At 44.4% G+C, this 26,906-nt stretch overlaps 1 protein-coding gene and 1 long non-coding RNA gene across 5 annotated transcripts in view; both read left to right on the top strand.

The window, feature by feature from the left end:
* The window catches only part of ETS1 (ETS proto-oncogene 1, transcription factor), a 166,177-nt gene extending 149,149 nt beyond the window's left edge, over window positions 1-17,028 (top strand). For 3 of the 4 annotated variants that reach the window (XM_016184975.2, XM_060180169.1, XM_007539459.3), the window contains 2 exons: window positions 11,606-11,724; window positions 13,173-16,626. In XM_016184975.2, the coding sequence (XP_016040461.2) occupies window positions 11,606-11,724; window positions 13,173-13,388 (335 nt within the window). In that variant the 3' untranslated portion in view covers window positions 13,389-16,626. Of the gene's footprint in view, window positions 1-11,605; window positions 11,725-13,172 lie in introns of all 4 variants that reach the window. The other variant, XM_060180168.1, reaches the window with a different exon arrangement.
* A 5,104-nt stretch (window positions 17,029-22,132) lies between these two features.
* LOC132534914 (uncharacterized) overlaps window positions 22,133-26,906 on the top strand; it is a 119,525-nt gene continuing 114,751 nt past the window's right edge. Inside the window, exon 1 of the long non-coding RNA XR_009546671.1 lies at window positions 22,133-22,209. This is a non-coding gene — a long non-coding RNA (uncharacterized LOC132534914). The remainder of the gene's footprint in view (window positions 22,210-26,906) is intronic.

Genomic DNA, 26,906 nt, shown 5'->3' with positions numbered 1-26,906 from the left:
GAGGATGGGACCGGCTTTGTAGGAGAGGTGCTCATGGGCCATGGCTGAGTGGGGGTATCTGACACTCAGAGGCCACATGGGTACAGTTTCTTGTGATGGCTCCTCCAAGATACTTGCTGGCTCCTCGTATTTAAAGGGCAGGTGAGGCTTCTTCAGCTCATCACACACTGGGTGGCACAAAGAGTATTGTGCTACCACTATGCTCTTGTCAGCATCTTGATATTCGATGCAGTCTAGCCACAGAGCCTTGTATTTTCTGTTGCATAGATGCTTTAGAAAGTTACTGCTCAGCAATTACAGAAGCCAGAACTCCTCCCTTCTGCTCCCCCAACACAACCTTGATCCATACTCCCAGCAGGGGAGAAGTGATAGGATAAAGAGAGGACTCTGCACTCCAGCTCCATCAGCACCCAGAGAGAGAGAAGGAAAAGGAGACATTTGGAGGTAGTAATGTTGTCAGGAGTGGCTTGGAGGGGAAGAGAGGATTGGATCAGGAAAAAAAAAGGGGGGGGGCAATTATGTATAAGTGTGGACAGATATTTGTAGAGATGATGTTTAGCCCATGTCTACAACCTTAGGGGAACTGTGGTGGATTGTAGTGGGCAGAGTAAAGACTCAGAACTCTGGTGGTGGGAATGGTATGGATTTAACCCCCTGTTGACATGTAATTTTGTAAAACAGAAGTAAATAAATAAATACATTTTAAAAGTCACTGCTCAGGGGCTGAGTTGAGATCGTTTGTTACCATGCACAAGGACCCAAGTTTGTCTCCCAGTCCCTACCTGCAGTAGGGAGCTTCGAGTGCTGAAGCAGTGCTGCTGATGTCTCTCCTTCTATGTCTCCCCCTTGCCTCTCAATTTCTGTCTCTATGGAAGGAAGGAAGGAAGGAAGGAAGGAAGGAAGGAAGGAAGGAAGGGAGGAAGGAAGGGGAAGGAAGGAAGGAAAGGAAAGAAGGAAAAAACAAAGAAAGAAAAATGACTGTCAGGAGTGGTGGATTCCCGTTGCTGGCAATGAGTGCCAGAGATAACCCTGGTGGCAATAAAAAATATATACAAAATGTCATTGCTCAAATTAACACTTAGGATCTAGTTTACCTCCCTAACAATCTAATACACTTTACCAGCAATTTCTCTCATCTTTGGTATTCACAGGAAATATTTTATCTCTGGGATAAAATGAATTAAAGAGGTTGTATTAAAGATCTTACATGGGGGGGGGGTAATACAGGTCTCTGATCCCTCAAGTCCACATTTCTTTTTTTTTTTTTTTTTTTTTTCCCTCCAGGGTTATTGCTCGGTGCCTGCACCATGAATCCACCGCTCCTGGGGGCCACTTTTCCCCCTTTTGTTGCTCTTGTAGTAGCCTTGTAGTGGCTATTATTGTTATTGTTGATGCCATTCGTTGTTGGATAGGACAGAGAGAAATGGAGAAAGGAAGGGGAGAGAAAGACAGACACCTGCAGACCTGCTTCACCGCCTGTAAAATGACTCCCCTGCAGGTGGGGAGTCTGGGCCTTGAACCTGGGATCCTTATGCTGGTCCAGGCGCTTTGCGCCACGTGTGCTTAACCCGCTGCGCTACCGTCGGACGCCCAAGTCCAAATTTCTAATCCTAATAAGTGAGCGTATCTTCCTTCCCTCTTATTACTTTGATGCAGGAAGGCATGTTCTTTAGACTCTTGTAGGGGCTAGAAACTTGCGGGGGGGGGGGGCGAAGGTGGGGGCGTGCTTCTAGACAAATTCTAACCCAACGTGTCAAATCCAAACCTAACCCATTTCTGGGTCTTGAAACAGTCAGTTACCTAGAAAACACCAGGAGGAAAAGGCTTTAAAAACCCCACTTCCTGAGTTGGGTTTCACAGGCTCGCTGTCCAGGTCTGCGCTGAGCTGAGCATGTTCGACAGAGTTCTTGGGCTTAGAGGGCAGAGACAGCTGTGCCTAAATGGAGGGCTGCCCCTTTAAGAGAGGAATAGTCCGTCTCCTTTCTCCCGCAGCCGCCCGCCCCCACACATGTGTACTTGAACACATGCAGGTGTGAGGAGCCCAAGCGAAAACAAGGGTCTTTCCTCTCCGTGCCCAAGTGTGAAAATGTTTTGTGTTCAGACCCAACGCAGGCTTGCCACCCGGTCTCACTCGAGTCTCTTCCAAGAGTTGGGACAGCCTGCTGGTCCCTGTCACCTGCCAAGGGCCAGCCTTCTTGGTCAGTAGTGGCTGCCCGAGGCTTTCTGCTTCTCCTTTAGTTAATGCTGGTGGCTGGGCATCTGCCTGTAGACCCCGAACTACCGACGCGCATGGGGGGGAGCCCCTCAGCTCTCTCAAGGTCAACCCTACCTAATAATTAGCTGGAGGGAATTTGGTGAGGAGCATGATGGATAAGGTGAAGAGAAAGAAAAAGAAAAAGAAAAGACCCGAGTTGGGGAAAAGAGGATCTAAGCCTGTCTGTGGCCAAGATTTCCCCAAACCCAAAATGTCTACGATACTGATACTTTCACTTGCAAAGCAGGTCGCATCTGTTCTTTTTGTGCTGACCTACTTTGAATTAGAATGAGAATTTCAGTGTTATCCTGAATTAAAAAAAAAAAAGACTTCTCAAAATGTTTGTGAAGTTTTACAAGTATGTTCTTTAGCTTTTATTTTTTTTAATATATTTTCTTTATAATTGCCATTTAAAAGGCCAAGCTAATTCTTGGGGGGGGGGGAATCATTGCATTTTGTCTATTAAGACTATTTTTTGTTTTAATTCCATCTTTTTTTCTTGTCTATATTTCAAAAGCCCTATTCTTCCATTGAATTTCAGGTTATATGTTGCCTTAAAAAAATTTTTTTTAAATTTATTAATGAAAATGACAGGAGGGGAGAGAAAGAACACTGGTACATGTGCTGCCCGGGGTTGAACTCAGAACCTCATGCTTGAGAGTCCAGTGCTGTATCCATTGCATCACCTCCCGGATCACAGTCATGTTGTTGTTCTGAAATTGTTCTGCTTCGTGGTTTTTAAATACACACACACACACACACACACACACACACACACACACGCGCGCGCACACACACATAGGAACTTAACTGATATCTCTATAAGTTAGGGAGTTGCAGGGAGTATTATTTTCATTTTACAGATGGGAAAACCAAAAACCAACCAAGGCTAAATGAGTTGTGTGAGATCAATTAGTGAACTAGCGAAGAGGATTGGGATTCAAGTCTTGGACTTTCCCAGGTGTGTGTGTGTGTGTGTGTGTGTGTGTGTGTGTGTGTGTGTGTTTCACTTTATACTGTCTAATCTCTCAACATTGAAAAAAAAATGTTTTTGATTTGATTTGTTTCCTCCTTTCTTTTGGCCCAACTTGGCCATAATATCAAAGACTGATTTTTAATTGATTGGAGAACTGTTGTCATTAACCTCTTTCTGCCATTAGATAGATAATGGCTATTTCAGCAGTAAACAAATGCATTGTTATGCTCATGAGGTGTGTTTACAAGCACCTGCTAGAATGTTTTTATGATTATGACTTGAATTATTGCAAATTATATCTCTAGCTACTGCCTTTGCGCTATTGGTTATTGATATATATACATATATATGTGTGTATATATATGTTTTGATATATATATCAAGATGGCTTTATAGTGATTCATTAAGCCAGAGTGATACTAGTTAATTTTAGAAGGTACCATATATGGATCATGCTAGAGATGATATGAGATTGGGGTTGGGTGTGTGGGGCAAATGAAGAGTATAACTCAGAAGAAACGAGAAAAGGTATCAACATAAAACTACATCAAAATGTTAAGCAGACTTTACCCTTCTCTTTAAAAAAATTTCCTATTGCCTTGTCAAGCAATCCAACATCTGACTGAATTATTCACCCCCAGGTAGAAGAATGCGTGCAGCCTCCTGCTGGCTTTATTCCTGAAGGCAAGAACCCTTTAGGATGTTTTCTAATTTGTCATTGAACTTGAATTCATAAAGCTGTAATATAAGGCTAGAGATTCTAGGAATCTTTTGTGAAGTGTAATTTCAGAGGGAGTTCACAGGGTCTGCTGCTCAGACACTGGGGTTACACACTCACCCCCAAAGGTGGGTACTCACACTGTGGCATAAAAGGGAGGTACACTGTGAACAGATGGGTCATTTCTGGATTTGAGTGTTCTGTTTTTGCCATCATCGTTTGGCTGTGGGTAGAGACACCTGGGTGGAAGGGAGGGGCCACTTGGGCCTTTTCCTCTGTCAGGGGACCACCTGCCAGATGTGTGCTATTAGGGCAGAATCAGCCCTGTTGCAAGGGTGACCAACCATGAGAGTTTCATAGGTTAAAATTAATCTGCTGGCCTGCCCATATTGAGGTGTTTGATTTGACTTTTAGAAGCCAGCTAAGGAGATTAGGTTCTCAAAGTTGCCAGTCAGTCCCCAGAGGATAAGAGGTGTGGTCGTTTTTATTTTGGGACCCATGTTGATACAACATAACCTGGGAGTCACCCATATTGTTTGGTTTCAGATACAGTGTAGCAGAGAGAAGCTGTCTTTGAGTAGCCTTTTCCACTCATATACCTTTGATCAGAGAATTGTTTCAGGTGCTAGAGTTCAGTGACTGTCTACTGAGCATCTGTCAGAGCCCAAATACCTTACACTGAGACTGTATGGATCGATATGATGTAAGAGGTAGAATCACTCAAAACCAACCAAGTGTGATTGCTCACTGTTGGTATTTGTTGGTGAGACATTTTTCTGGATATCAGGTGACACCTGTGAAAACAATCCCTGCCCTTGGAGCAGATATTCTAGTAGTCAGAGCAATGGGAAGAGAGTAGACTGCAAAAAGAGCTTCACTACACTGGTTTCCTGCTGAATGGAGGTCTCCATTTTGGCCGTTTTCACTTGCTGGGAAGCCAACACAGACATAGTGCATAAATATGGGGGGAAACTCTCCCAGTTCTGATTTGGAACTCAGCTCTTCCATGTTAGCCTTACACAGGGCCCAGATGACAGGGTGAGGACTTGCCACTGACACGAAAGGCAAGAGGAAAGACCAGCCCTGAATGGGCAGTGAGCTCCCTGTCTTGAGCAGGCAGTTGTCAGGCCTGGAAAGCCTACAGAAAGATTTTGACAGATTGCTCAACTGGAAGGATTGTGATTAAGAATACCCACGAATCCATTCTGAACTCTGACCAGTATTTTAGATCATGATATTAACAGTATTCTTTTAAATCACATACACATTTTTGTAAAAAAAAAAAAAAAAAAAAAAGAAAGAAAAGAAATAGTAAATACTGTATTTGTGCTGTAAAAGTTGTGTATTTGAAAACAAGTCTTGTAAAAATTTTAAGAAAAAGAGTACCTTTCCCAAATTTTATCCTATTCCAGTTCTCCCTAATAATTTAAGTGGCTTACTCCTTAGCCTCAGAAGTTGTGTGTGTGTGTGGGGGAGGGCAAAATATCAGAGTTTTTAAATACTGTTTTATTTTTTTAATTATCTATTTACTTATTGGATAGGAACAGAAATTGAGAAGGATTCAGGAGCTACAAGGAGAAAGAGAGAGGCCTGCAACACTGCTTCACCACTGAGAAGCTTCCCCCTGCAGGTGGGACTAGGGACTTGAGTGCTGGAACTTCAGCAGGGAGTTTTTAATAAACCCCAGTGAGAGAGATGGAGGATTTTCTACTTCCTAGGCAAGAAAAAGGGACATAAAATATGACAAAAAGTGGAGAGAGATTGTAGGTTTGGGCAGGTGTGTGAGAAACAGACCACATGCTTAGCAATCATGAAGCCCTGGATTTGACCCTCATACCACATCAGGACAAAAAAATAGCACTGCTCTTGTTTCTCTTTCATAAACTAACAACAACAATAATAGTGTTAAAGGAATGAGACCATAGCCTTGGATTTGAAGTGCCTTGAAGGGAATCCTCTAAAAGGAAACATCTAGGTATGGTTTGCTTTTACTGTGTGCCTCTAGTCAGGACTGTGAGTGTTGTGCTAAGATGAGATGAAGAGAAGAAAACTGTGGGAGGACACTCCCCACTGCAGCTGGAGAGGGAGCACAGGGAGCAGCTGCATTGAGAGGGGCTGCGAAGACTGAGAGAGGTGGGGGGGGGGGCTCACCTCCGGCACTACTCTGGAGAGAGACTTCCTTCTGACAGGGGACCCTCTGTTGTTGTAGCTCAGGGCCTCAGACTTGAGAAACATAGTTTCCCAGTGATGCCACCAGATTCCTGATGTGTGACACCCTGGGGCAGCCTGGTGAAGGACTCCGTTGACTGCCTTGGGGTGCCCAGACAGGGCTGCCATTGTGAGTCACATTTAGTGTGTGAGCTCCCCTTCCCATGACTGGCTCTATTCTTAGTACCATTCTCTGCTTCCTGGGACAAAGGTCACTGGGACCACAGTCCTGGTGGGTGGATGGAGGACTGGGCCCAGAGGGCAAGGGGAGGTGCAGGGATGATGGAGGACTAGAAAGGACTGTTTGGAGGAGCAGGGGATATGACCCTGTGGCCTAGGCCAGCCCTACACCAAGCCATCCAGAAACATCCTCTGGGAGACTTGGGAAATTGGGAAGCCTCATTTGGTGCTTGCACAAGGCTGGGGCCTAAGAACCTCCCACAGGCCCAGATGCAGATGCTGCTGGCTACTACATGCATTCCAGCCCCAGAGCTGCCTCCAAGCCTGGCCTTCTGGGCGTCCCTGATTGTCCCTTCCAACATGAAGTGAAGGTGATGGGCTGTGAAAACACACCTGTCACTAGGCCCTCTGGAGTGCATACCCCACCCTAAGACCTGCATTCTTGCCTTGACCCAGTGTTTCTGTCCTATTTCTGTTGTTCCCTCACAACTAGAAGGACAGCTTAGAAGTCAGCAAAAGGATCAAGAGAGGGATCTTTGGGAGAAGCTGTGGGCTCCTTTCCTGGGTCACAATGTGGGCTTCCAGAAGGGTGGACAGCAACATTCAGAAAGCACTGCATGAGTTCTTTAATCTGGGGGAGCAGAGGTGCCCCCAGGATTTCTCTTTGAGAACTGGGGGATGGACATTCAAGCTGACATAACAGTGTCTCACACCCCATGCCCCCCCCCCGCCCCCCGTCTTTCTCTGAAGTTAGCCAGAAACATTTCTTCTCATTCCAGTGTCTGTGCTTCCTTAGGCAACAGCCCTCCTTTAGTACTTTCTTTCTGGTATAAATGGGAAAATAAGCATCCCATTTCCTCAATTTCTCAGGTTAAAGAAAAAGTTTATTTTTATAAAAGAAAGAACAGAGCACTGCTCAGCTCTGGTATGTGGTAGTGCTGAGGATTGAACCCAGAGCCTCAAGCAGGCAAAGCCACTGGACAAATAAAGGAAAAAAAAACAAAAACCATCCCAATGTGGGAGGGAATTGCAGACAGAGCTTCATCCCCCCCCCAGCCACACACAGACTTCAGGGGTCAAATACACATGGGGAAGGGACTGGGGCAGGGTTTGTGGAGCCTACGACTCTGACATTTCGATTTGGAAAATGGCCATGGCAAGGAAAACAGCATAAATAATTGTCTGGGATGCCTTCCTCTGTGAGTTGGCTCTAATGGCATGAACTGAAGTCTCTCCCTCTCTGTTATGGCTGCCCAGGGTCAAGGTCAAGAAACCATGGCGCTCTCCCTAGCCTTCCCCTCCCCCAGGGCTTGCACATGCACTTGCTGGCCCTCTGCAGTGGCTAGGACTTGCCCAAATCTAAGCCTAGTACTTCCCTCCTTCTCCTTACCATGGTCCAAGTAACCCTCTCCTTCCCAAAGGGATTTTTCAGATAAGCAGTTTGAGACTGGATTGAGGGTAAATAGTGGGAGGGGTGTGAATAAGCATGGCCTAACAGCTACTGGGAGAGCTTCTGACTGGTTCGACTGGAAACATCACCTGTGGAGGGGGACAATGAGGTCACCAGTGGTCAGCTGTTCTAGAGCACCACTCACCATATGGAGTGCTGTGGCAGCTGTGAGGGGTCAAGCAGAGCAGGGGATTTTAGCTGTCAGGCCCTTTATTCCAGCTTCCTGCAGCCAGTCAAGTGGTTTAATTACTATTATTATTAATTATTATTATTACTTTGGCCTCCAGGGTTATTGCTGGGGCTCAGTGCTGGCACTACGAATCCACTGCTCTTGGTGGCCATTTTTTGCATTTTATTGGCTAGGACAGAGGGAACTTGAGGGGGAGGGGAGATAGAAAGTTATTCCTCATCTACTCCACGGAATTGGTGTGAGGAAAAAGTGAGAGGACTGTAAGACATAACACAGTGTCTGGTGCAGAGTGGTGGCACACTGCTTGGTAGCTTTTGTTCATATTTTTTTCTTTGCTGGGATCTTAAGGCAATTTCTGTCTATATTTTTTCTTCCATCTTGAGCCAAGAGAGAACTGTGAGCCCCAGGATTCACATAGTTTTGAAGTAGTTGGTTTTTCTGTACTTCTCTCTTGGGGGTCCTGTTGGAATCTACTGTTCTTATATACTTCTTTAGGAAATCTGTTATGTCATAAGGATTCTTGAGAGCTTGTTTGGAGGTTCTAGCAGGGGAGCGCAGCTACTCGTATACCCTCGAACGAAGACCGGTCCGTCTCTGTTCGGGGAAGGCCGTCCTCTTTGACCGAGCGCACAGCTTTGGGAGGGACACACATGGAACAGTGAGGGAGGAAGGGGACACCCGCCTAGCCAGCCAGATCAGCCGAATCAACCCTGGCGATCAATGGGGTGACAGATGTCACAGCCAGATCGCCCTCACATCCAAGCTTCTTGAAACTGCTTCTTCATACTAGATTTTGCTAGTTATTCCTTATTCCTACTGACTTTTTAGAAATTCCATTGCCTTTCTGAATAGACTCTCTTTTTCTGCTCATCAGGGTGGCTTCTTGGTAGTCTTTGTATAAATAAAGTCACCTTCAAGTATGCCTGATGGTTACTAAACTGTTGAGGGTTTTTTTGTTTGTTTGTTTGTTTTAATAATTTTTGTTATCTTTATTAATTTATTGGGTAGAGATATCCAGATATGAGAGGAATGGGAAGATAGAGAGGGAGAGAGACACCTGCAGCACTGCTTCACCCCTCCTGAAGCTTTCCACCTACAGGTGGGGACTGGAGGCTTGAACCCGTGTCCTTGTGCATTGTAACATGTGCACTCAACCAGGTGCACCACCACCTGGCTCCCTTGTGTTTTTTTGGTTGTTTTCCAAGACTTTGGCCATCTAGTATCCTGAGCTGCTCCTTCCAAAGCTGCTGAGTTTAGTAGGCCTCTGCAAAAATAATTTCATTCTAGAATATGTGTCATGTATTTCTTTCGAGGTGATTTTAAAGAACTCAAGGTACCTTCTTACAAGAATGAGGTGGAGAGATTTCATTTGCCAGATTTAGCTAGGAGTGTTCTATGGAGATTGCCGAGGTGCATGGCAGTCACTGGGACATCTTTTGGGATGGCCTCAGATATCTGAGGGCTTCGCCTTGGTGCAACACCATTGTTTTCTCACAGCCCTTGCAGCGAAGTCATAGTACTTCTGTGAGCTCCTTTTCCTGCACCAGTCAGTAGGAAACTAAGACCACTTGTGTCTCATTTATCGAGTGGGAGTGGGGAGTAGATTTTACAAGCAAGGAAAATGATACCTGTGAGCATGCCTTGTAGAAATATAAGAATTAAGAAAATATGGATATTTCCTTTTTCAATAGAGAGGGAAGCCAACACTTGTTTTCTGTGAAATCTGTCTGCCTTAAATCAGACAAATTTGGAACTCAGGTTAAAGAGTATGTCATTAAAGAGTCATCTTTTCCCTGATGAGTGATCACATACCCAGCCTTCCTTCATTTGTACAGATTCGGTCTTTCCCAGTCTGCTTGTCCTGACTGTTTCTAAGGTGGTGTTACAAGGCAGAGTATAGACGTGTATCAAGGAGCACGGGCTATTGGAGCCCCACTTGTTTCTCTGGCTACATCCACACATTATTAATAGATAGGAATCACTGGCAGCATTGTCATTTCTGAATAGCATGTTATCCTGAGAGAAAAATCTATGTAGCATAAGAGAAATTGATTATCAGAGGATGCCAGGCCTTCTAGAGCTAAGATCTTACCCATGCTGATAACTGAGACAAAGGAAAAAAGGGGTGGTGGTGGTAGCACAGTGGGTTAAGCATACATGGCATCAAGTGCAAGGACCTCATAAGGCTCCCAGTTGGAGCCCCCAGCTCCCCACCTTCGGGGGGGGGTTGCTTTACAGGTAATAAAGCAGGTCTGCAGGTGTCTATCTTTCTCTCCCCCTCTCTGTCTTCCCCTCCTCTCTTGATTTCTCTCTGTCCTATCCTGCAACAACAGCAGCAATGGCAACAATAACAACAACCACCACAAGGGCAACAAAAGGGGGGAAAATGGTCTCCAGGAACAATGTATTCATACTGTAGACACCCAGCCCCAGTGAAAAACCTGGAGGCAAAAAAACAAATAAAAAAAAGCCCGTGTGTGTGTGTGTGTGTGTGTGTGTGTGTGTGTGATATCTCACTCTCAGGCAGAAGTTGAAAAACAAGATCAGAAAAGAAAACACAAGGAGAACCCAAAATGGAATTGGCATATCACAAGTAAAAGACTCTGGGGTGGGTGGGTGGGGAGAATACAGGTCCAAGAAGGATGACAGAGGACCTAGTAGGGGTTGTATTGTTATATGGGAAACTGGGGAATGGTATGCATGTACAAACTATTGTATTTACTGTTGAATGTAAAACATTAATTCCCCAAAAAATAAATTTAAAAAAATGTTTAAAAAAGAGAATATTTTGAGTCCATGAAGAATTTCTGAAACACTCCTCACCTAACTCTGAGGATTTCCTCATTATCAAATTAATTCAACATGGAGTGATACTTCCTTAGTTTGTTTACCTGGGAAGATGGGAATACAGTGGAGAGTATTATAACCAAAAGAACATCTCATTTCTATTTTCTTGGTAGGTGGCCCTAGGGTAGTGATCTTTCTTACAGACCAGGTTCCCTGTTATAGAGGAATGCTTATGAACTTGGCTTCTGGTTGGCATTGATAAAGGCATTCCTTAATCACTCCTTAAGGCAAAAATAATGGCTTCACTTTTGACAGCAACAAAGATGATATTGTCCTAGAACATTGCATAGGTTAGACCTTAAATTTTTTTTTGTACTATGTATATGTGTGTGTGCTTATTTTTATATGAGAGAGACAGAGGAAACCAGGGAGAGGTAGAGAGAAACCAGAGTATCTTTAAACTCTGACTTATGGTGGTGCTGGGGGTAGGGGGTAAACTGGAACCTCTCGGGCTTCAGGTGTGTTCTTAGCCTAGTGAGTTATCTCCTCAACCTAGACCCAGTATTTTCTTTCTAGAGTTTGTGTAATAATACAGTGGAATGGCTGTGAAGTCAATGAAAATAAGGCAACTGATAAACTCTTACTGTTATTTTTTGGTAGCAATTTCTGTACCTTTTGCAGCCTGTTGGAGTTTACACCAATTCCTCAAACATTTGTTTATATTTGAACTCTTTGCTTTTATTTCTCCTGGCCAGGTGGACTGAGGGAGGAGGGAAGGGGTGCCCTGCGATGGGATTAGTGTTGAGCACCTGTGTAATGATTCACTCTGCTTGTGTTTCCAGGCAGTGGACCAATCCAGCTGTGGCAATTTCTTCTGGAATTACTCACTGACAAATCGTGTCAGTCTTTTATCAGCTGGACAGGAGATGGCTGGGAATTCAAGCTCTCTGACCCCGATGAGGTAAGGGAGTGACCTGACAATACTGTGTTGAGGGAGAGTGAGAGAAACCGCCACCAGGGGCTTGTGTGGCCCTCCTTGACACCTCAGATTCCAATCCCAGCTTTATCAACTCACCACTTGTATGACCTCATGTAGGTGACATAGCCTTTCAGTGTCTCAGTCTCATCATCTGGAAAATAGATCAAATAAGTAAAAATCCCATTTGCTTTCTGGAATTGATGTAATGCATGTAAAGTGCCCAAACACATAGCAGGCTCTTCATAAATGTGAGTTTCCTTTTCTGATGTGATGTCCTTCCAAACTTAATGGGTCTGAAAGGGGCCAGGCAATTCAAGAAACCTTGGAAGACTGCTAGTTTGTTTGTAAACTCATTCTTCTTCTCAGCACATGACTATTGAGTGGCTACCTTGTGCCATGTCCTAATCTGAGTACAAAAAACAATAAACAGTGACAATATCTTTATTCTGGTAGGTGTGCCTGGTGAGGGGGAAAAAAAACCCAAACCCTCTTCTCTACTGTTGAAAGGCAGGTATAATTACAGCTCAGTTTCCTACATTAAAATTTATTCTTTCAAAGCAGGGGTATTTTGCTGACATTATAGGGAAAGAGCAGAGCCCAAAGTATTGCTTTTCTTTATTTTCACCTTTAATTCTATTGCATTAAATAGATTCAGAGCTCCTTTGATTTCATTAACTTATAGACTAAGCCTGATGAGACCACCCTGGAAAATTTTAATTAAAGAGCTAGGTCGGGAGTTGGGCGGTAGCGCAGTGGGTTACACGCACATGGAGCAAAGCGCAAGGACCAGCATAAGGATCCTGGTTTGAGCCCCTGGCTCCCCACCTACAGGAGAGTCACTTCACAGGTGGTGAAGCAGGTCTGCAGGTGTCTATTTTTCTCTCCCCCCATTCTCTGTCTTCCCCATCTCTCTCTATTTCTCTCTGTCCTATCCAACAACGACGACAATAATAACTACAACAATAAAACAACAAGGGCAACAAAAGGGAATAAATATTTTTTTTAAAAAAAGAGCTAGGTCAGCAGATCATTCAGAGAGTAGAACACATGCAGTACCGTGAATGAGGCCCTGGATTCAAGTCCCTATGAGAGCACCATTGCCAATACCAATATGACCTTCATGGATGGTGGAGCAGTGCTTTGGCATCTCTCTTTTAAGTATATAGAACAAAAATAGAGGGCCAGAAAGCCATTCCGTGGTACTGCATATACATGGTGTGAGAATCTTATTTCCTAACACCACACAGGAGAGTGAATGGGGGTGGGGAGGAGGACGCCTGAGCCAGAAAAATAGCTTCCATGTACATGAATCTCTCTTTATTTGATGGCAAGGGTCTCCATGAATGGGTCCAGTTGTATAAACATGCATAGTTGGGAGTATCCCATAGATAATCTTTTTCAATCTCTCCTCCTCTTGTCTTAAATTACAGGTGGCCAGGAGATGGGGGAAAAGGAAAAACAAGCCGAAGATGAATTATGAGAAACTGAGCCGTGGCCTACGCTACTATTATGACAAAAACATCATCCACAAGACAGCGGGAAAACGCTACGTGTACCGCTTTGTGTGTGACCTGCAGAGCCTCCTGGGCTACACTCCCGAGGAGCTGCACGCCATGCTGGACGTCAAGCCTGACGCCGACGAGTGACAAACATCCCAGGGACCAAGGAAATTCTGCTGAGACATTTCAGAGGATAACCAACCACGTTGGTTGGACTCTTCATTTTTAACTGTTATTCTATTTTTTAATTTTCCAGAACTCATTTTTTTTTTAACATTCAGGGGTGGGAGCTAAGTGAGTTGCAGCTATAATCAGATGTGAGTAGTGGTCCAGGGAGAGAGCCAGGAGGGATGGGCGGAACAAGTATTCTTGAACAAATTTTCAGGAAAGAGAGAAGGGACGTCTTAGAAGCCTGAAGAATATGGCTTTGCAGAGGAAGAATCTGGTGTAGCCAATCATTTCTAAAACTCATCCATTAAAGAAAATATGGGTTATGGACCTAATAGCAAAAGAAATTTGACACAAGACCAAGGAAAGACAACACATTCACTTTGTTTTTAGGTCTGGGAAGACAGAAAAATAAAAAAGAGGGAGGTGGGTCCAAAAATATTTTGTCAGGGGATGCATTAAAAGCCAGGACTATACTTACCTTTTGCTCTACTTTCTTAACAAAGATGGACTTCAGTAGGGGGAGGGGCCAATACTGTTTTTATTTTGTGTGTGTGTGTTAAAATTTATTTTATTAAATTCTGTGCCAGTATTTTTTTTTTTTCCTTAAAAATCGTCTTAAGCTCTAAGGTGGTCTCAGTATTGCAGTGTAATGCAAGTTTGTTTTTATTTGCCGGCTGAGGATTCTGTGACAGTGAAAGAAAACTGTTTATATAGACCCCACTGGAAATGCAAAGTGCCATCCCTGAGATCAGATCGGGGATCCCAAATTCATGTGACTTATATATGAAGGATAGACTGGTGCTGATTTGGGTACAAGGGAACTGCGTGTGAATTTCATCTAGAGTGGTAAGGGGTTGTTATCACACTCCCCTGCTTATTTGTAAGTAGTGGAGTTCTCGAGGTTCGGACTTAACATGGAGCTTAAAAGTATTAAGTCTTTGAACTGAAGTATCCTGTGGCCTTGGTTTTGGACCACAGTCAATATAGGAGCACTGCTGACGTTGGAAGTCACTGAGAGGGAATTTAAGGAGGAAGACTGGCTTGTTGCTTTGTTGGTTCTTTACCTGTCACATGGATAACCTGGAATAAAAGCTGTATGCATGGGCATTACCCCTCAGGTCTTAGGGAAATAAGCCCTGTATCTATGTCATTACAAACTAACACTCTCACTTTCTCCTTTATGAAATCTGATTTTTTTTTTTCCCCTGTCAACCCACATGTATTGCTCCCCCCCCCCTCCCCCAGCCTCTTGTTATTTAGTAGAGAGAAAATATATACTTTTGATTGGGGAGAGAAAGGGAAAAAAAAATACTGCAGGCATGATAGATTGGAGAGTGTTAGCCAAAGGTATCTAGACTTACTAGGTTTTAGGGGTGATGAAAATCAGGGGAGCTTGTGGCTCCCCTGCCTTTGGGAAAAATGCAAGGCTTTCTCTCCAAGGGTATAAGCCAGTCGAGACAGATGTCAGGTGAGACTGTGTATGCAGACTGATCGTGTAGATGCTGTTGGGGCCTCGTGCTTGGATCTGTTGCCTTGGCACAGAGGAAGTGCAGGTTGAGAGTGTCAGAAGAGAGGAGTGGCCTTAAGGCAGAGCAACTGTAAAGAGGGGAACTTGAGTGAAGAGACTAAGGTGGGTCATGAGATTGGACTAGATGTTTAGTTCTCCCAGAGTTGACTAGAAACAATCAAGAGAGACTGCTTGTTCCTGGCTCTGGTGGGGGAGGGGACACACATCTAACTAGTAAGGAAAAGTGCCTAATACAGCCAGACTCCCCCACTCCATAGAGGCTCAATTCAGAGGCTGGTGCCCGGCATGGGGGGGGGGGGGGGTTGGCTTTAAGGACTGACTCCCAGAAAGGAGGTGAAGTAGAATTGAAGATGGGCTTCTCAGGGCTGGCATTTCTTGGGCTCTTGCTGAGAAACCAGAAGTACTAACTACCTTCTAGCATATCTCCAAGAAAGTGGATTGTTTACTCCAGGTCCTCTTTGCAGACCCTGACTTATCAGGAACTTAGCTCTGTGATCCTTGAGTTTCCTCCTCATGAGATATCGGCACATCCACTTGAAAAAGCAAAGGTAGAACTATCCCAGCTGTGTGTTCTGATCTTTCGACTGCGTGTGCCTTAATGAAGCTCTCAAAATATTTTAGGAGCTGCTCAGGGAGTGGTAGATGGAACTGTTTGGACTACAGTGTGTGTGTGTGTGTGTGTGTGTGTGTGTGTGTGTGTGTGTGTGTGTGTGTGTGTGTGTGTGTGTGTGCACAAGCAGGCAAAACTGCGACTGACATCACACCAGAGTTTTCTAGTTAAGTCTTTCCACACTTCAATCATGAAAGAGTAGAACCGAGGCCAGGTGTCAGCCATTGCTTGCTGTTCGTAAGCAGACATACAATCACTTTCTTAACCCATCAATCTTTCCTCTCTGATTTATGCTGAAAACTCCTCTTGTTTAAGTCTGTCTAAGTCCTGTACTAATTTCTGTAGCAGAAACTATGTAAGAAAGTGCCTCCTCACGCTCCTCGGCCTGCTTGTTTGTTATGATGCCCTTTCTCCCAAGGGTTGCCATTTTCGGTATTTGTAGATAGTGTGTCTTCACGTAGACAGCTGTCTTTCTGTCATTTTGGCCAGATGTTTTTTCTTGTTTTTTTTTTTCCTCCTTCCCTTTTCCTCCTTTTGTCCAAAGGCCCGAGACCATCCCAGGAAGAGAGTGGTGGGTGGTTTATACACTGGAAATGTAGCAGAATTGTTGCATTGATGCTTTTTTAAAAACACATGTTAACTCCAAAAGGAGGACAGGCAAATCTGGTTTAGCTGGGTGAAACCCTTATTTTCCTAGAGATGCCGTAACCCATGTCCCTTTTGGCTGTAGGGTTCCGAGTCACTTTTGTTCCCTTTGCTAGTCAGGGGAGAGGCTGCCCTACTCAGAGCCCTGGTTTAGGGACTATGGGGGTTGGAGGTAGCATTTAGAGATCAGATGTGCTTTTCCCTCACTTTGGAGATGAACACTCTGGGTTTTAGAGCATTAACCTGCCTAATCTTCATGGTGAAAAGGACACCTTCTCTATTCTAGCCATGCTGTGCGTGCTGCTTTCTGTGTTGGGGTCTATATAAATGTGTTGAACTCTTCTCTACATTCCAAAGACGTTTCAATGAACCATAAATATATGTATGCACATACATATATAAAATATATATTAAAATGAAATTATCAGGAATACTGCCTCAGTTATTGAACTTTTTTTAAGAATACTTTTTTTAAGCTGATAAGTATGGGGTGAAAAAGATGTTATATTGTGTTTGACTATTTTCCAACTTGTATTTTCATATAATTTATATTTTTTAAAAGCTGAACATTTAAAAGCAAGATGAAAAAAAAAAGGAAAAGCAGGTGCTTTTTAAAAATCAGAACTGAGGTAGCTTAGAGATGTAGCGATGTAACTGTCTATATGTTTTTTTAAATGCAAAAAAATTCTTATGGGGGAGTTTTTTGTTTGTTTATTTTAGTAGCTGATGCTGGCACATCATTTTGCTGGAGAGTTTTTTATATACTGTAGCCTTATTTCATATTGTATTTTAAACTGTGTGAGATTAAAAACAAAGAAATTCATTCATAACAATGTGGGTTTGACTCCGTTCTTTTGGTCTGGTTCCTGTATGAGGACAGGAGAAATCAACCAACCAAAAAAAAAAAAAAAAAAGGCACAGAAGGAAGGCAAAACTCCCATCTTGGTGATATCACTGACAAATGTTGTCCAACAAAGTGAGTGCATGTTCTTGAAATATAGGGAAGTAATTGAGTAGATGCTGTCATCCTTTAGGGAATATTCCTGCCTTTGTCTTTATTTTGCTCATGTCTGAAGGATCATGAACCACTTGAAGAAAAAAAAAAATCATAACTCAACAAACATTTGACCAACTAGGTAAATTTCCTCATACTGACATGGAAATGAACATTAGGACTGGAGAGACTTGCAAGCCTGAGGGCCAAGTTCAATCCTAGGTCCCTCATCTCCCAGCACTGAGCAGTCCTCTGTTCCTTTCCTCATAAAAAATAAGGGGGGGGGGGAGTCAGGCTGTAGCACAGCTGGTTAAGCGCAGGTGGCGCAAAGCACAAGGACCGGCATAAGGATCCCTGTTCGAACCCCGGCTCCCCACCTGCAGGGGAGTCGCTTCACAGGCGGTGAAGCAGGTCTGCAGGTGTCTATCTTTCTCTCCCCCTCTCTGTCTTCCCCTCCTCTCTCCGTTTCTCTCTGTCCTATCCAACAACGACGACAACAACAATAATAACTACAACAATAAAACAACAAGGGCAACAAAAGGGAATAAATAAAATAAAAAATAAAATAAAAAAAAATAAGGGGGGTTGGGCAGTGGTGCACCCACTTGAGTGCACCCATTAGCATGCACAAGGATCTGGGTTCAAGAACCTGCGAGGGGAAAGCTTTCCAAGTGATGAAGCAGTGCTGCAGGTGTGTCTTCCTCTCACTCTCTGTCTCCTCTTGCCCTCACAATTTCACTTTCCTACCAAATAAAATAAATACTAAAAAGATAAAAATGCATCACTAAATAGATATTTAAAAAAGAATTCCTTCCCAAGGGGGAGGGGGAAACTGTTCTTTAAAAGCACCTTTAGTTAAACATTCTGGACAGAATAACTCTTCTTGTTTCTTCTGACATTAGTTTTATTGTGTGCCAGTTTGGACCCATCATTTTTCTCTCCTTGGCCTCAGATTCTTTCACTGGGGCTGAAAATTGGGAATGATATCTGTCAAAACCCCCAGAAGCCTGTGTCATGAATAAAAGCATGTTCCTCGATGCTTTGGGGAGGAGTGCTCAGGAACACGTCTTGTGTAGTGCTTTTCTTTTGTTGTTGAAACCCAAGAAGGTGGATGTTTTTAATTAACACCAGCATTTGCAACATGAATCCTGACTCACAGCTGGAAAGAGAATTTCTGCTGAATTGTCCACAAAGAAAGCTCTGTTTTTTTGAAAATCGGTTTCTTCAGGCTTGGAGCTTGAGGTTTGCTGAGTGCACGTTAAACAGTGACTGTGTGGTCTAGTGGTCAGTGTGCCCAGACTGTCCGCCAGGAGGGCTCTGGATCCAGCATCCTTCTCTAGCCGCTGCCACTCATCACAGGCTTGGGAAAGATAGCGTGAGGTCCTTCTATTTTTCAGCCTTCAGTTGCAAACATGGGCAAAGCCACAACTACTGAGCCAACCTGCAACCACATCTGATCTCTGCTGGTGCTGAATAAACTGTGTGCAGAGACTAGCCTAATGCCTCTGTCAAGGATTTGGTTAGAACTTTGGTGTCAAATTGTTGGTATTCCCCCAAAGTTGCTGATTTCATGCTAACTGGGTTCAAAGACAAGGCATGCTTGAACAAAAAAAGCTTAGACCTCTTTCTCAAGCTTACTTAGCTGGGGGATCTGCAGAACCCTCAACTATGCTGACCTCTCTACAACAGTGGCTAGGCTCCTGTAGTGAAGGTGTGGTGTTGGAAGCAGGGGCAGGGGGAGAATGTTTTTAAATTTCTTTATATATAATATTTATTTTTTGTTTATTATTGGATAGAGACAGAGAAATTGAGAGGGAAGGAAGATCTAGAGTGAGAGACTAGAGACACCTGCAGCCCTGCTTCACCACTCATGAAGCTTTCCCCCCTGTGGGTGGGGACCAGGGGCTTGAACCCAGGTCCTTGTGCAGTGTAATGTGTGCACTCAACCAAGGTGCACCACTGGGAAACAATCTTCCAAACAAAGGGGCTTTAGAGAATAGAGTAGGATAAGGTTACAAGGAGACACTGGAAAGAGAAGTTGTACAAAAGCACAGGTGGTTCAGAATTTTAGATAAAAAAAAAAAACCAGAATATAGGTTTGACAGGCTTGAGGGAGACTGGCACAAGTACTGGCTGATACTGCACTGGCTTACCACTGAGCTGGCCTTGGAGGTTGCATCTTTGTGTATAATGAAGCATAATTTCTTTAACCTGATGAAGATTGTGATGTGTGCATTGTGTGCAAGGCAAAGACTGACTGCCTGGCCTGATTCAACACCACAGAGTTGTCCACTTCAACCCTCACATGCTAGGTCTCACCTGTGCAGGCCTGAGAACAATATGCAAGGTGCATACTGTCTTGGGGTGGCCTGGATTCTGGCATTCCTGTTCAGTAATTACTCATGGACACTGAGTGAAACTCAACCCCAGGACAGGAATGTGAATCTTCTATTTTGTTTCTGAAAGCTCAGCCTCACACTTTTCCATTCCTGGCTGGTCCCTGAGGAATTTGCATTTGTGACCCCCATAAAGATAACTATCCACAGCTCGTGATTCCTTGGCATGGAGCTCATTTCACTTGAGACGCCCCCCCCCTCCCCAAACACACACACACAGGCACAGGAGAGTACAAGAGATCATCAAGTTCATCGGAGCCATCTGATGCCTATGTTCTTGTTCTTCCTTTATGCCATGTGGACACCTCCCCCACACACACACATACAACATACAAACTCTGAAAGGTTTCCTTTGATGATGCTGGCTGATGGCGCACTGTTCGTGGGGGTTACAGACCTGGTTAAGGGAGGTATATTTCATAGCCTAAATCTGCGACTAATACAATCCATTCTGACCTCAGTTTGCCCTACTGACTACACTGGGATGGCAGCCTACTGTGCAATTCCAGTTGCAGAAAGATCCTTTTTTAGCTCAAATATTGGGGTGCTTGATCTTCATTGTAACTGCTCCACGGAACAGACGCACACCATCTAATGGGTTCATATATTGGCTCAGCAAGTCTTGGTGGCTCACTGCTCTGGGGGACCCCTCCTGGTTATGGTAAACAGGACAGAACTTCTCTGGCACCTCTCATAAAGTGGCTGAGATTTGAGGATTCTGATGAAAACTAGTGTTGATCAGCTGGTGACACTGTTAGAAGGCTCAAAGCAAAGAGAAAAAAATATTGTGAATATAGAACTCCAAAATTAGGGCGGAAAGTGGCTGCGGCTTCTCTCGCCATTGGCCAGTTTCATTTCTGGCTTGATTCAAGGTCCCAGGCTCTTTTTCCATTTTCCTGGAAAACATTTCTATCCTGGGAAAACCACGTTCATTCGATTGCCTGGTGTGTCTCAATGTGCTGACGCTCAAGTAATGATAGTGATGATCCCCTGCCCATAGCAACACTGGGAAGTCAACAACAGCCAGGTCTCATGACATGCTATGTAATCCCCAAAGCCCTCTTGGGTTTACAGTCCTGTCTCTAATCTCTCCTTCCTGCCATTCAGGCTCTAGTGCTCTTTGAGCCACAGCATTTTCACAGAGCTTTGATGTTGAGTCAGTTCTGGTCACTGCATATGATATGACGTAAAGGAGCAAGATGGCTTTCAGCAGCTACTTGTGGGAGTTAGTGAGGGTCAAAAGATAACCAACCAAACCTTCCCTCTGCCTGCTCCACACTATTTTCCTTGAGTCACTGGCCCTGGGAAGCAGCCGATTATTTTTGACCTTACTGGAGCCAAATCCTGAAAAGCCAGCGGTGACTTTCAAGGGCTCTGTTCCACATGCGCCTAGGAAAAGTAACTGACTCGTAAAAGTGGCAGTCATCTTCACAGTGCTGGAAGGTGGATAATGACTATTGGTTTGGGGCTGGGATTGCATTGGAGAGGCAAGATTATTCCAAAAACTAGGAGGAGAGATGGACTGGGAATTGCAAATTGCCTTTGAGAGTTGGGTGGTATTTGCTAAGGCCATTATTCTTTAAAAAATTTTTTTTTAATGTTTATTTTCCCTTTTGTTGTCTTTTTTATTGTTGTAATTGTTGTTATTGATGTCGTCATTGTTAGGACAGAGAGAAATGGAGAGAGGAGGGGAAGACAGAGAGGGGGAGAGAAAGACAGACACCTGCAGACCTGCTTCACCGCCTGTGAAGCAACTCCCCTGCAGGTGGGGAGCCGGGGCTTGAACCAGGATCCTTATGCCGGTCCTTGCGCTTTGTGCCACCTATGCTTAAGCCGCTGCGCTACCGCCGGACTCCCGAGATGGCCATTATTCTTACAGATCTCTAAGAAAGGCAAGTTCAAAACACAGAGAGTTAACCAGTCTCTTCAAATGTGTCAGTGTCTTCAAATGTGTCTCATTCCTGTTCATTTTCACTGCAATAAGAACACTTAGTTCATACAGGTAGTTCATAGGTACCTTTAATCCAAAGCCTCTGTCCACACGAGGGGATAGTAGAGTGATAGTAGAGGCAGAGACTTACGCGTTCTATCTTCTCTGGCCACGTTTTCACATCACTTGCACAGAACTGTGCACTTGAGCCCAAGTATTTTCTTCACTGACTGGCCTTGGTTCCCTGGGGGTGGGGTAGGGAGAGGAGGGGTGGGCTAATCAGGGGGTGTCTGTGAGGCTGCTTTAACTCTGGACTCAGGCTGCTGATTCAGAAGCTGGCAGGAAGGCCAGGTGGATCACCTGTGTAATGGGGGGGTGGGGGGTGGAGGGGTCATGTCAGCTGCCTCCAGCCACCCACACGAGCTTGTTGTGACGCGATATACCTGCCAACCATAGGAAGTCGGACACAGCGCTCCGCTGACGTCAGAGAGCTGCGCAAACGCACAATGGATTGTGGGTAGAGACGGTCTGTGCAAACAGACAAAGCATTGTGGGTTGACCAGACAGACTTAAAAGCGCAGCCAAGCGGAAGTCCGCTCTTTTTGGCTGCTGCTGTTTCTGGTCAGTTGCATTTCGGTGGAGGCAGTTCAAGGTGCCCGCCATGGGAACTGAACAAGTGTGACTCAGCTAGCCGGTAAAGTCTGTCTCCTCTACAGCGATGAGTAACCTATACGTCGGCTGATCATTGTTTAATCTCATAGGACTGAACTTTAGATAACTACTCGTGGACTTTATTGACCTAGCGTATTATTTACCCCCTGTTGATAACTGCTTATTTTGTGGTACCTAAAATATATGCCCCACATCGCTCTAGTGCTTGATAAAACTTTGATTTGTTTAAACTTGCTCCTAGCTGCCCCTCAAGTGAATCCAGTACACACCTGTCAAAGCCCCTTTCTTTTTATTTACAACATAAGCTGTTTCCTTGAAATCCCAGATCACGAATTCAAATCAGCTTTCTCTTGACCATAGGTAACAACCAAAAAGTACAGTCAACAAAAACTGCACTAAACACATGGTGCAAAGCGCAAGGACGACGTAAGGAGTCCCCAGCTCCCCATATGCGGGGGAGTCGCTTCACAGGTGGTGAAGCAGGTCTGCAGGTGTCTTTTTCTCCCCGTCTTCCTCTCCTCTTTCCATTTCTCTCTGTCCTATCCAACAACGATGACATCAATAACTACAACAATAAAACAAGGGCAACAAAATGGAAAAGAAATAAATACATATTAAAAAATGTTTTAAAAGGGGCCAGGCGGTAGCGCAGTGGGTTAAGCGCACATGGCACAAAGCTCAAGGACCGGTGTAAGGATCCCGGTTCAAGCCCTGACTCCCCACCTGCAGGGGAGTCGCTTCACAGGCAGTGAAGCAGGTCTGCAGGTGTCTCTCCTTCTCCCCCTCTCTGTCTTCCTCTCCTCTCTCCATTTTTCTCTGTCCTATCCAACAACAGCAACAACAATTAAAAAAACAAGGGCATCAAAAGAGGAAAACAAAGCCTTCAGGAGCAGTGGGGCACCAAGCCCCAGCAATAACCCTGGAGGCAAAAAAAAAAAAAATGGCCCTTTCCAGTGGGTGATCTCTCTGGCCCTCAAGTCTCCGTTTGGAACCCCTGCACCCCCTGCTCCTCCCATAATTGGGATTTAAAAAATATTTTTAAAAAAATGTTAAAAAAAAAAAAAAAAAACCTGCACTAAAGCAGGGTATACTATGTGGGACAGCCCAGTGTTGCCCTTTTCCCAACATGATTTTTTACAGCAGTTGTTTCTACTTTGTGAGTTTTGACACCTAAAAAATAATGTAAGGGAAGACACTAGAATTCTAACATTCTGTATTTTAGGATCAAAAGAGAGTTTTAAGTTTATCTAGGGCAGTTTTTCATCACCTGATCTTCACCACTCTAAGTTGACATTTTCATATAAAAGAAAGAAAGTTTCCACAGCACTGAAGTATCCTCCAGTATGCTGGCAGCTAGGCCTATCCCAGGTGACACACAAAGCAGGTGCACTATCTTGGTGAGCTGTTCTGCGGGCCCAACACAACCTCTTCCAATTAGATATGCATAGACTGAAAGTCCAAAGAGGCCAAAGGACCTAAGCCACCCCATTAATGGCAGTGCCGGTAGTGAAATATAACCTGACTGTCTCCAGATCTTCCCAGCTCTACCCCTTTTCTTCTAGTGCAGAGATGGGGAGCCTTTTTCCTGCCAAGGGCCATTTGGATATTTACAACAACATTTGAGTGCCATACAAAATTATCAACTTGAAATTTAGCACTTAATGTTACTATGACAAAAAAAAAAAAAAAAGCTGTGGTTGCCTTGGCAGGACCATATTAAATGATTTCATGGACCTTATACATGGGACATAGGCTGGACATTCCCCACCCCTGCTCTAGTGAATCTCAGTCAAATTCTAGCTAATGCATCATTTTATTATTTTATTTTATTTATTATTGATATAGATGGAAAGAAATTGAGAGGAGAAGGGATGATAGGGAGACAGAGAGACACCTGCAGCTCTGCCTCACCACTCGTGAAGCTTCCCCACTGCAGGTGGGGACCAGGGGCTTGAACACCAGTCCTTGTGCACTATAATGCCAGCCAAGACATCCTGCAAAGCTGACACTTTCTGGTTTTATATTGAGCAGAGCAATTATTTCTACTACCTCTGATGAATCCAAAAAAACCTGCTAAATGTCATTGCTCAGGTTGGAGACCAAGAATGGTGAATCCCAGGCTGGTGGAAAGTCTTATATCTCTTGCAGATTCTCACAGTTCATCAAACTACAGGATGTTATAACAAGAATGATGGGATGTTACAACATTCATTCATACAAGATAGCTGACGTTAAACACAGTTCTAGAGAAATCATTGCAGAGACAATAAAAACAAGCTCTCCCTTCATTCTGCTTTTTAAAAAGTATATTATCAGTTGTAGACAAGTAAACGAGAATTACTATATATGAGTGTACTACCAGTAGACTCAAGGTGAGTAGCAGTTAGCTAAGTAGAGAAGGAAACACACAGGCTGAAGCCTGTGGAAGTGTAAGGACAAAAGAATTGAAATTAGTTGTGTGGAACGAGCACAGGGTGAAATGTAGGCATGGAGAGGGATCCTCAAAGAAGGGAGACTGGAGAGTTGATTGAGAGTTCTGTGGGTCTTGTGTGTGAAGAAGTGGAGATTCCTGCGGCTCTTCTGCAGGTTAAATCATGATGTGGTCTAGGTTTAGTCAAATCTGCTGTAGAGCAAAGAGATCAGAGGTGGGAAGACCCACTGGGAAAAGGATTCATTTGTTCAGAAGAGATACCCCACTGAACATGGGCGTTGGCAGGTCAATCCATACTCCCAGCCTGTCTCTCCCTAGTGGGGAAGGGGTCTGGGGGAGGTGGGACTCCAGGACACATTGGTGGGGTCGTCTGCCCAGGGAAGTCAGGTTGGCATCATGGTAGCATCTGGAACCTGGTGGCTAAAAAAGAGTTAAGATATAAAGCATAACAAACTGTTGACTAATCATGAACCTAAAGGCAAGAATATTGCAGATGCAGATTTGGGAGTTTCCATTTTGGAAAAAGCTAGTAGGTCTATTTTAGGTATATTCCAAGGGGCTTTAATAGCTTTTGCCTGAGCCTGACAATTAACATGTAGGTGGACATCCCTTCATTAAAAAATATATATTTAATTATTATTGGATAGACAGAAAGTGAGAGAGCAGAGGGAGATAGAGAGGGAGAGACAGAGAGACACCTACAGCCCTGCTTCCCCACTTGTGAAGCTTTCCCCCCTGCAGGTAGGTGGGGACCAGGGGCTTGAACCTGGGTCCTTGCTCACTGTAATGTAAGCCCTTAACTGTGCACCACCAACTGGTCTCCCTATCCTTTCCTTCCTTTCTTTTCTATTCCTTTCTTTCCCTCTCCTTCCTCCTCTTCCTCTTTCTTTTACTGTTTGTAGTACTGGGGTTGTCTTGTACATGCATGATTTCACAACTCCTAGGATGGCTTTTAAATTAATATTATTTTTTAGAAATTTTATTTCATTTTACTTTTTTAAATTTATTTTTATCAGAGCACTGTTCAGTTCTGGCTCATATTGGTGTGGCGGATTGAACCTGGGACTTTACAGTCTCTTTGCGTAACCATTATTCTATCTATCCCCGCCCTGGCTTTTCAATTTTTATTTCATCTGGGGGGGAGCACCACAATAATGGAGCTTCTCTTGATGCCAAGACACTCCCATATGGTGTATGAGCTCAAACCCACTCGTGGCAAGACATGTACCCTATTGAGTGAACTGTCTTCTGGCCTTAAATCATTTTCTTATTCTAGACTATCCTGATTCTCCCCCCCCCTTTTTTTTTAATTCCTCATCTTGAGTTTCCTCCCTTTGGCTCCTATCTCATCCTCCTAGAGAGGAAATTTGATAGGCTAAGAGAAGAGACAGTGACATTCTAATAGTGAGGACTTCAAAGCTTGTCAAAGCTGAATGAACACTTGGGCAGTAGGGGCGCTTCACAAGAGGTGAAGCAGGTCTGTAGGTGTCTCTCTTTTTCTCCCCTTCTCTATCTCCCTCTCCCCTTTCAATTTCTCTCTGTCCTATCCAATAAAATGGAAAAAATAAATAAAAAGAAAAAAAATGGCTGCCAGGAGCTGTGTCTTCCTAGTGCCAGCACTGAGCCACAGTGATAATCCTGGAGGCAAAAATAAATACAATAAAATAAAATTTAAAAAGCTGTTCACTTGGGCAAGACAGTTGATCTTCTGTGCCTCACTATCTTCATCCACAAAATGGGGACTCACATGCTGACTGCCAGTCAATATATATCGGTGTTTAATACAGAGTAGGTGTCACTGGCAATCCTGAAACTCGAGCTTTTTTTCTACCTTATTTGGGAACCATTATCTGCCCCCTGGATTCCTGAGGCAAGGAAAGGATTTCAGTATTCAGGCAGGGTAAGGGTTCTGGAGGGCCTTCGGAAGAGAGAGAAGGAAGGTCTCCTCCTGCCTCCCAACCCTTGGCCAGGGTGCTCGGTGCCAAGGTTGCCCTGCCGGCTGTGGACCCGTGTGCTGTTGCAGCTGCAGGTGGGCAGAGCGGTTGGCTCCAAGTGTGGAAAGAGAGGCTGATCAGGCCAGCTCCAGGACTCAGCATTTTCCACTACTCCGTGCTCTGTTTGTTTTCCTCTTTGGGCTCCCCCCCACTGAGTGTGGACTTCTGAATGATGTCCAACAGCAACGTTGGGCCTGCCCAAAGTCCTCTCCCACTCTGCAGCCCCAGCCCTCCTCTTGTCTTCTCCTATTGGCAGGCAGAAAGAAGCTGGGCCTGGCTGGCCAGGGCAGAAAG

Source organism: Erinaceus europaeus, chromosome 20 (genome assembly GCF_950295315.1).
Source record: "Erinaceus europaeus chromosome 20, mEriEur2.1, whole genome shotgun sequence".
Taxonomy (NCBI): domain Eukaryota; kingdom Metazoa; phylum Chordata; class Mammalia; order Eulipotyphla; family Erinaceidae; genus Erinaceus; species Erinaceus europaeus.
This window is presented reverse-complemented; position numbering and strand designations above follow the sequence as displayed.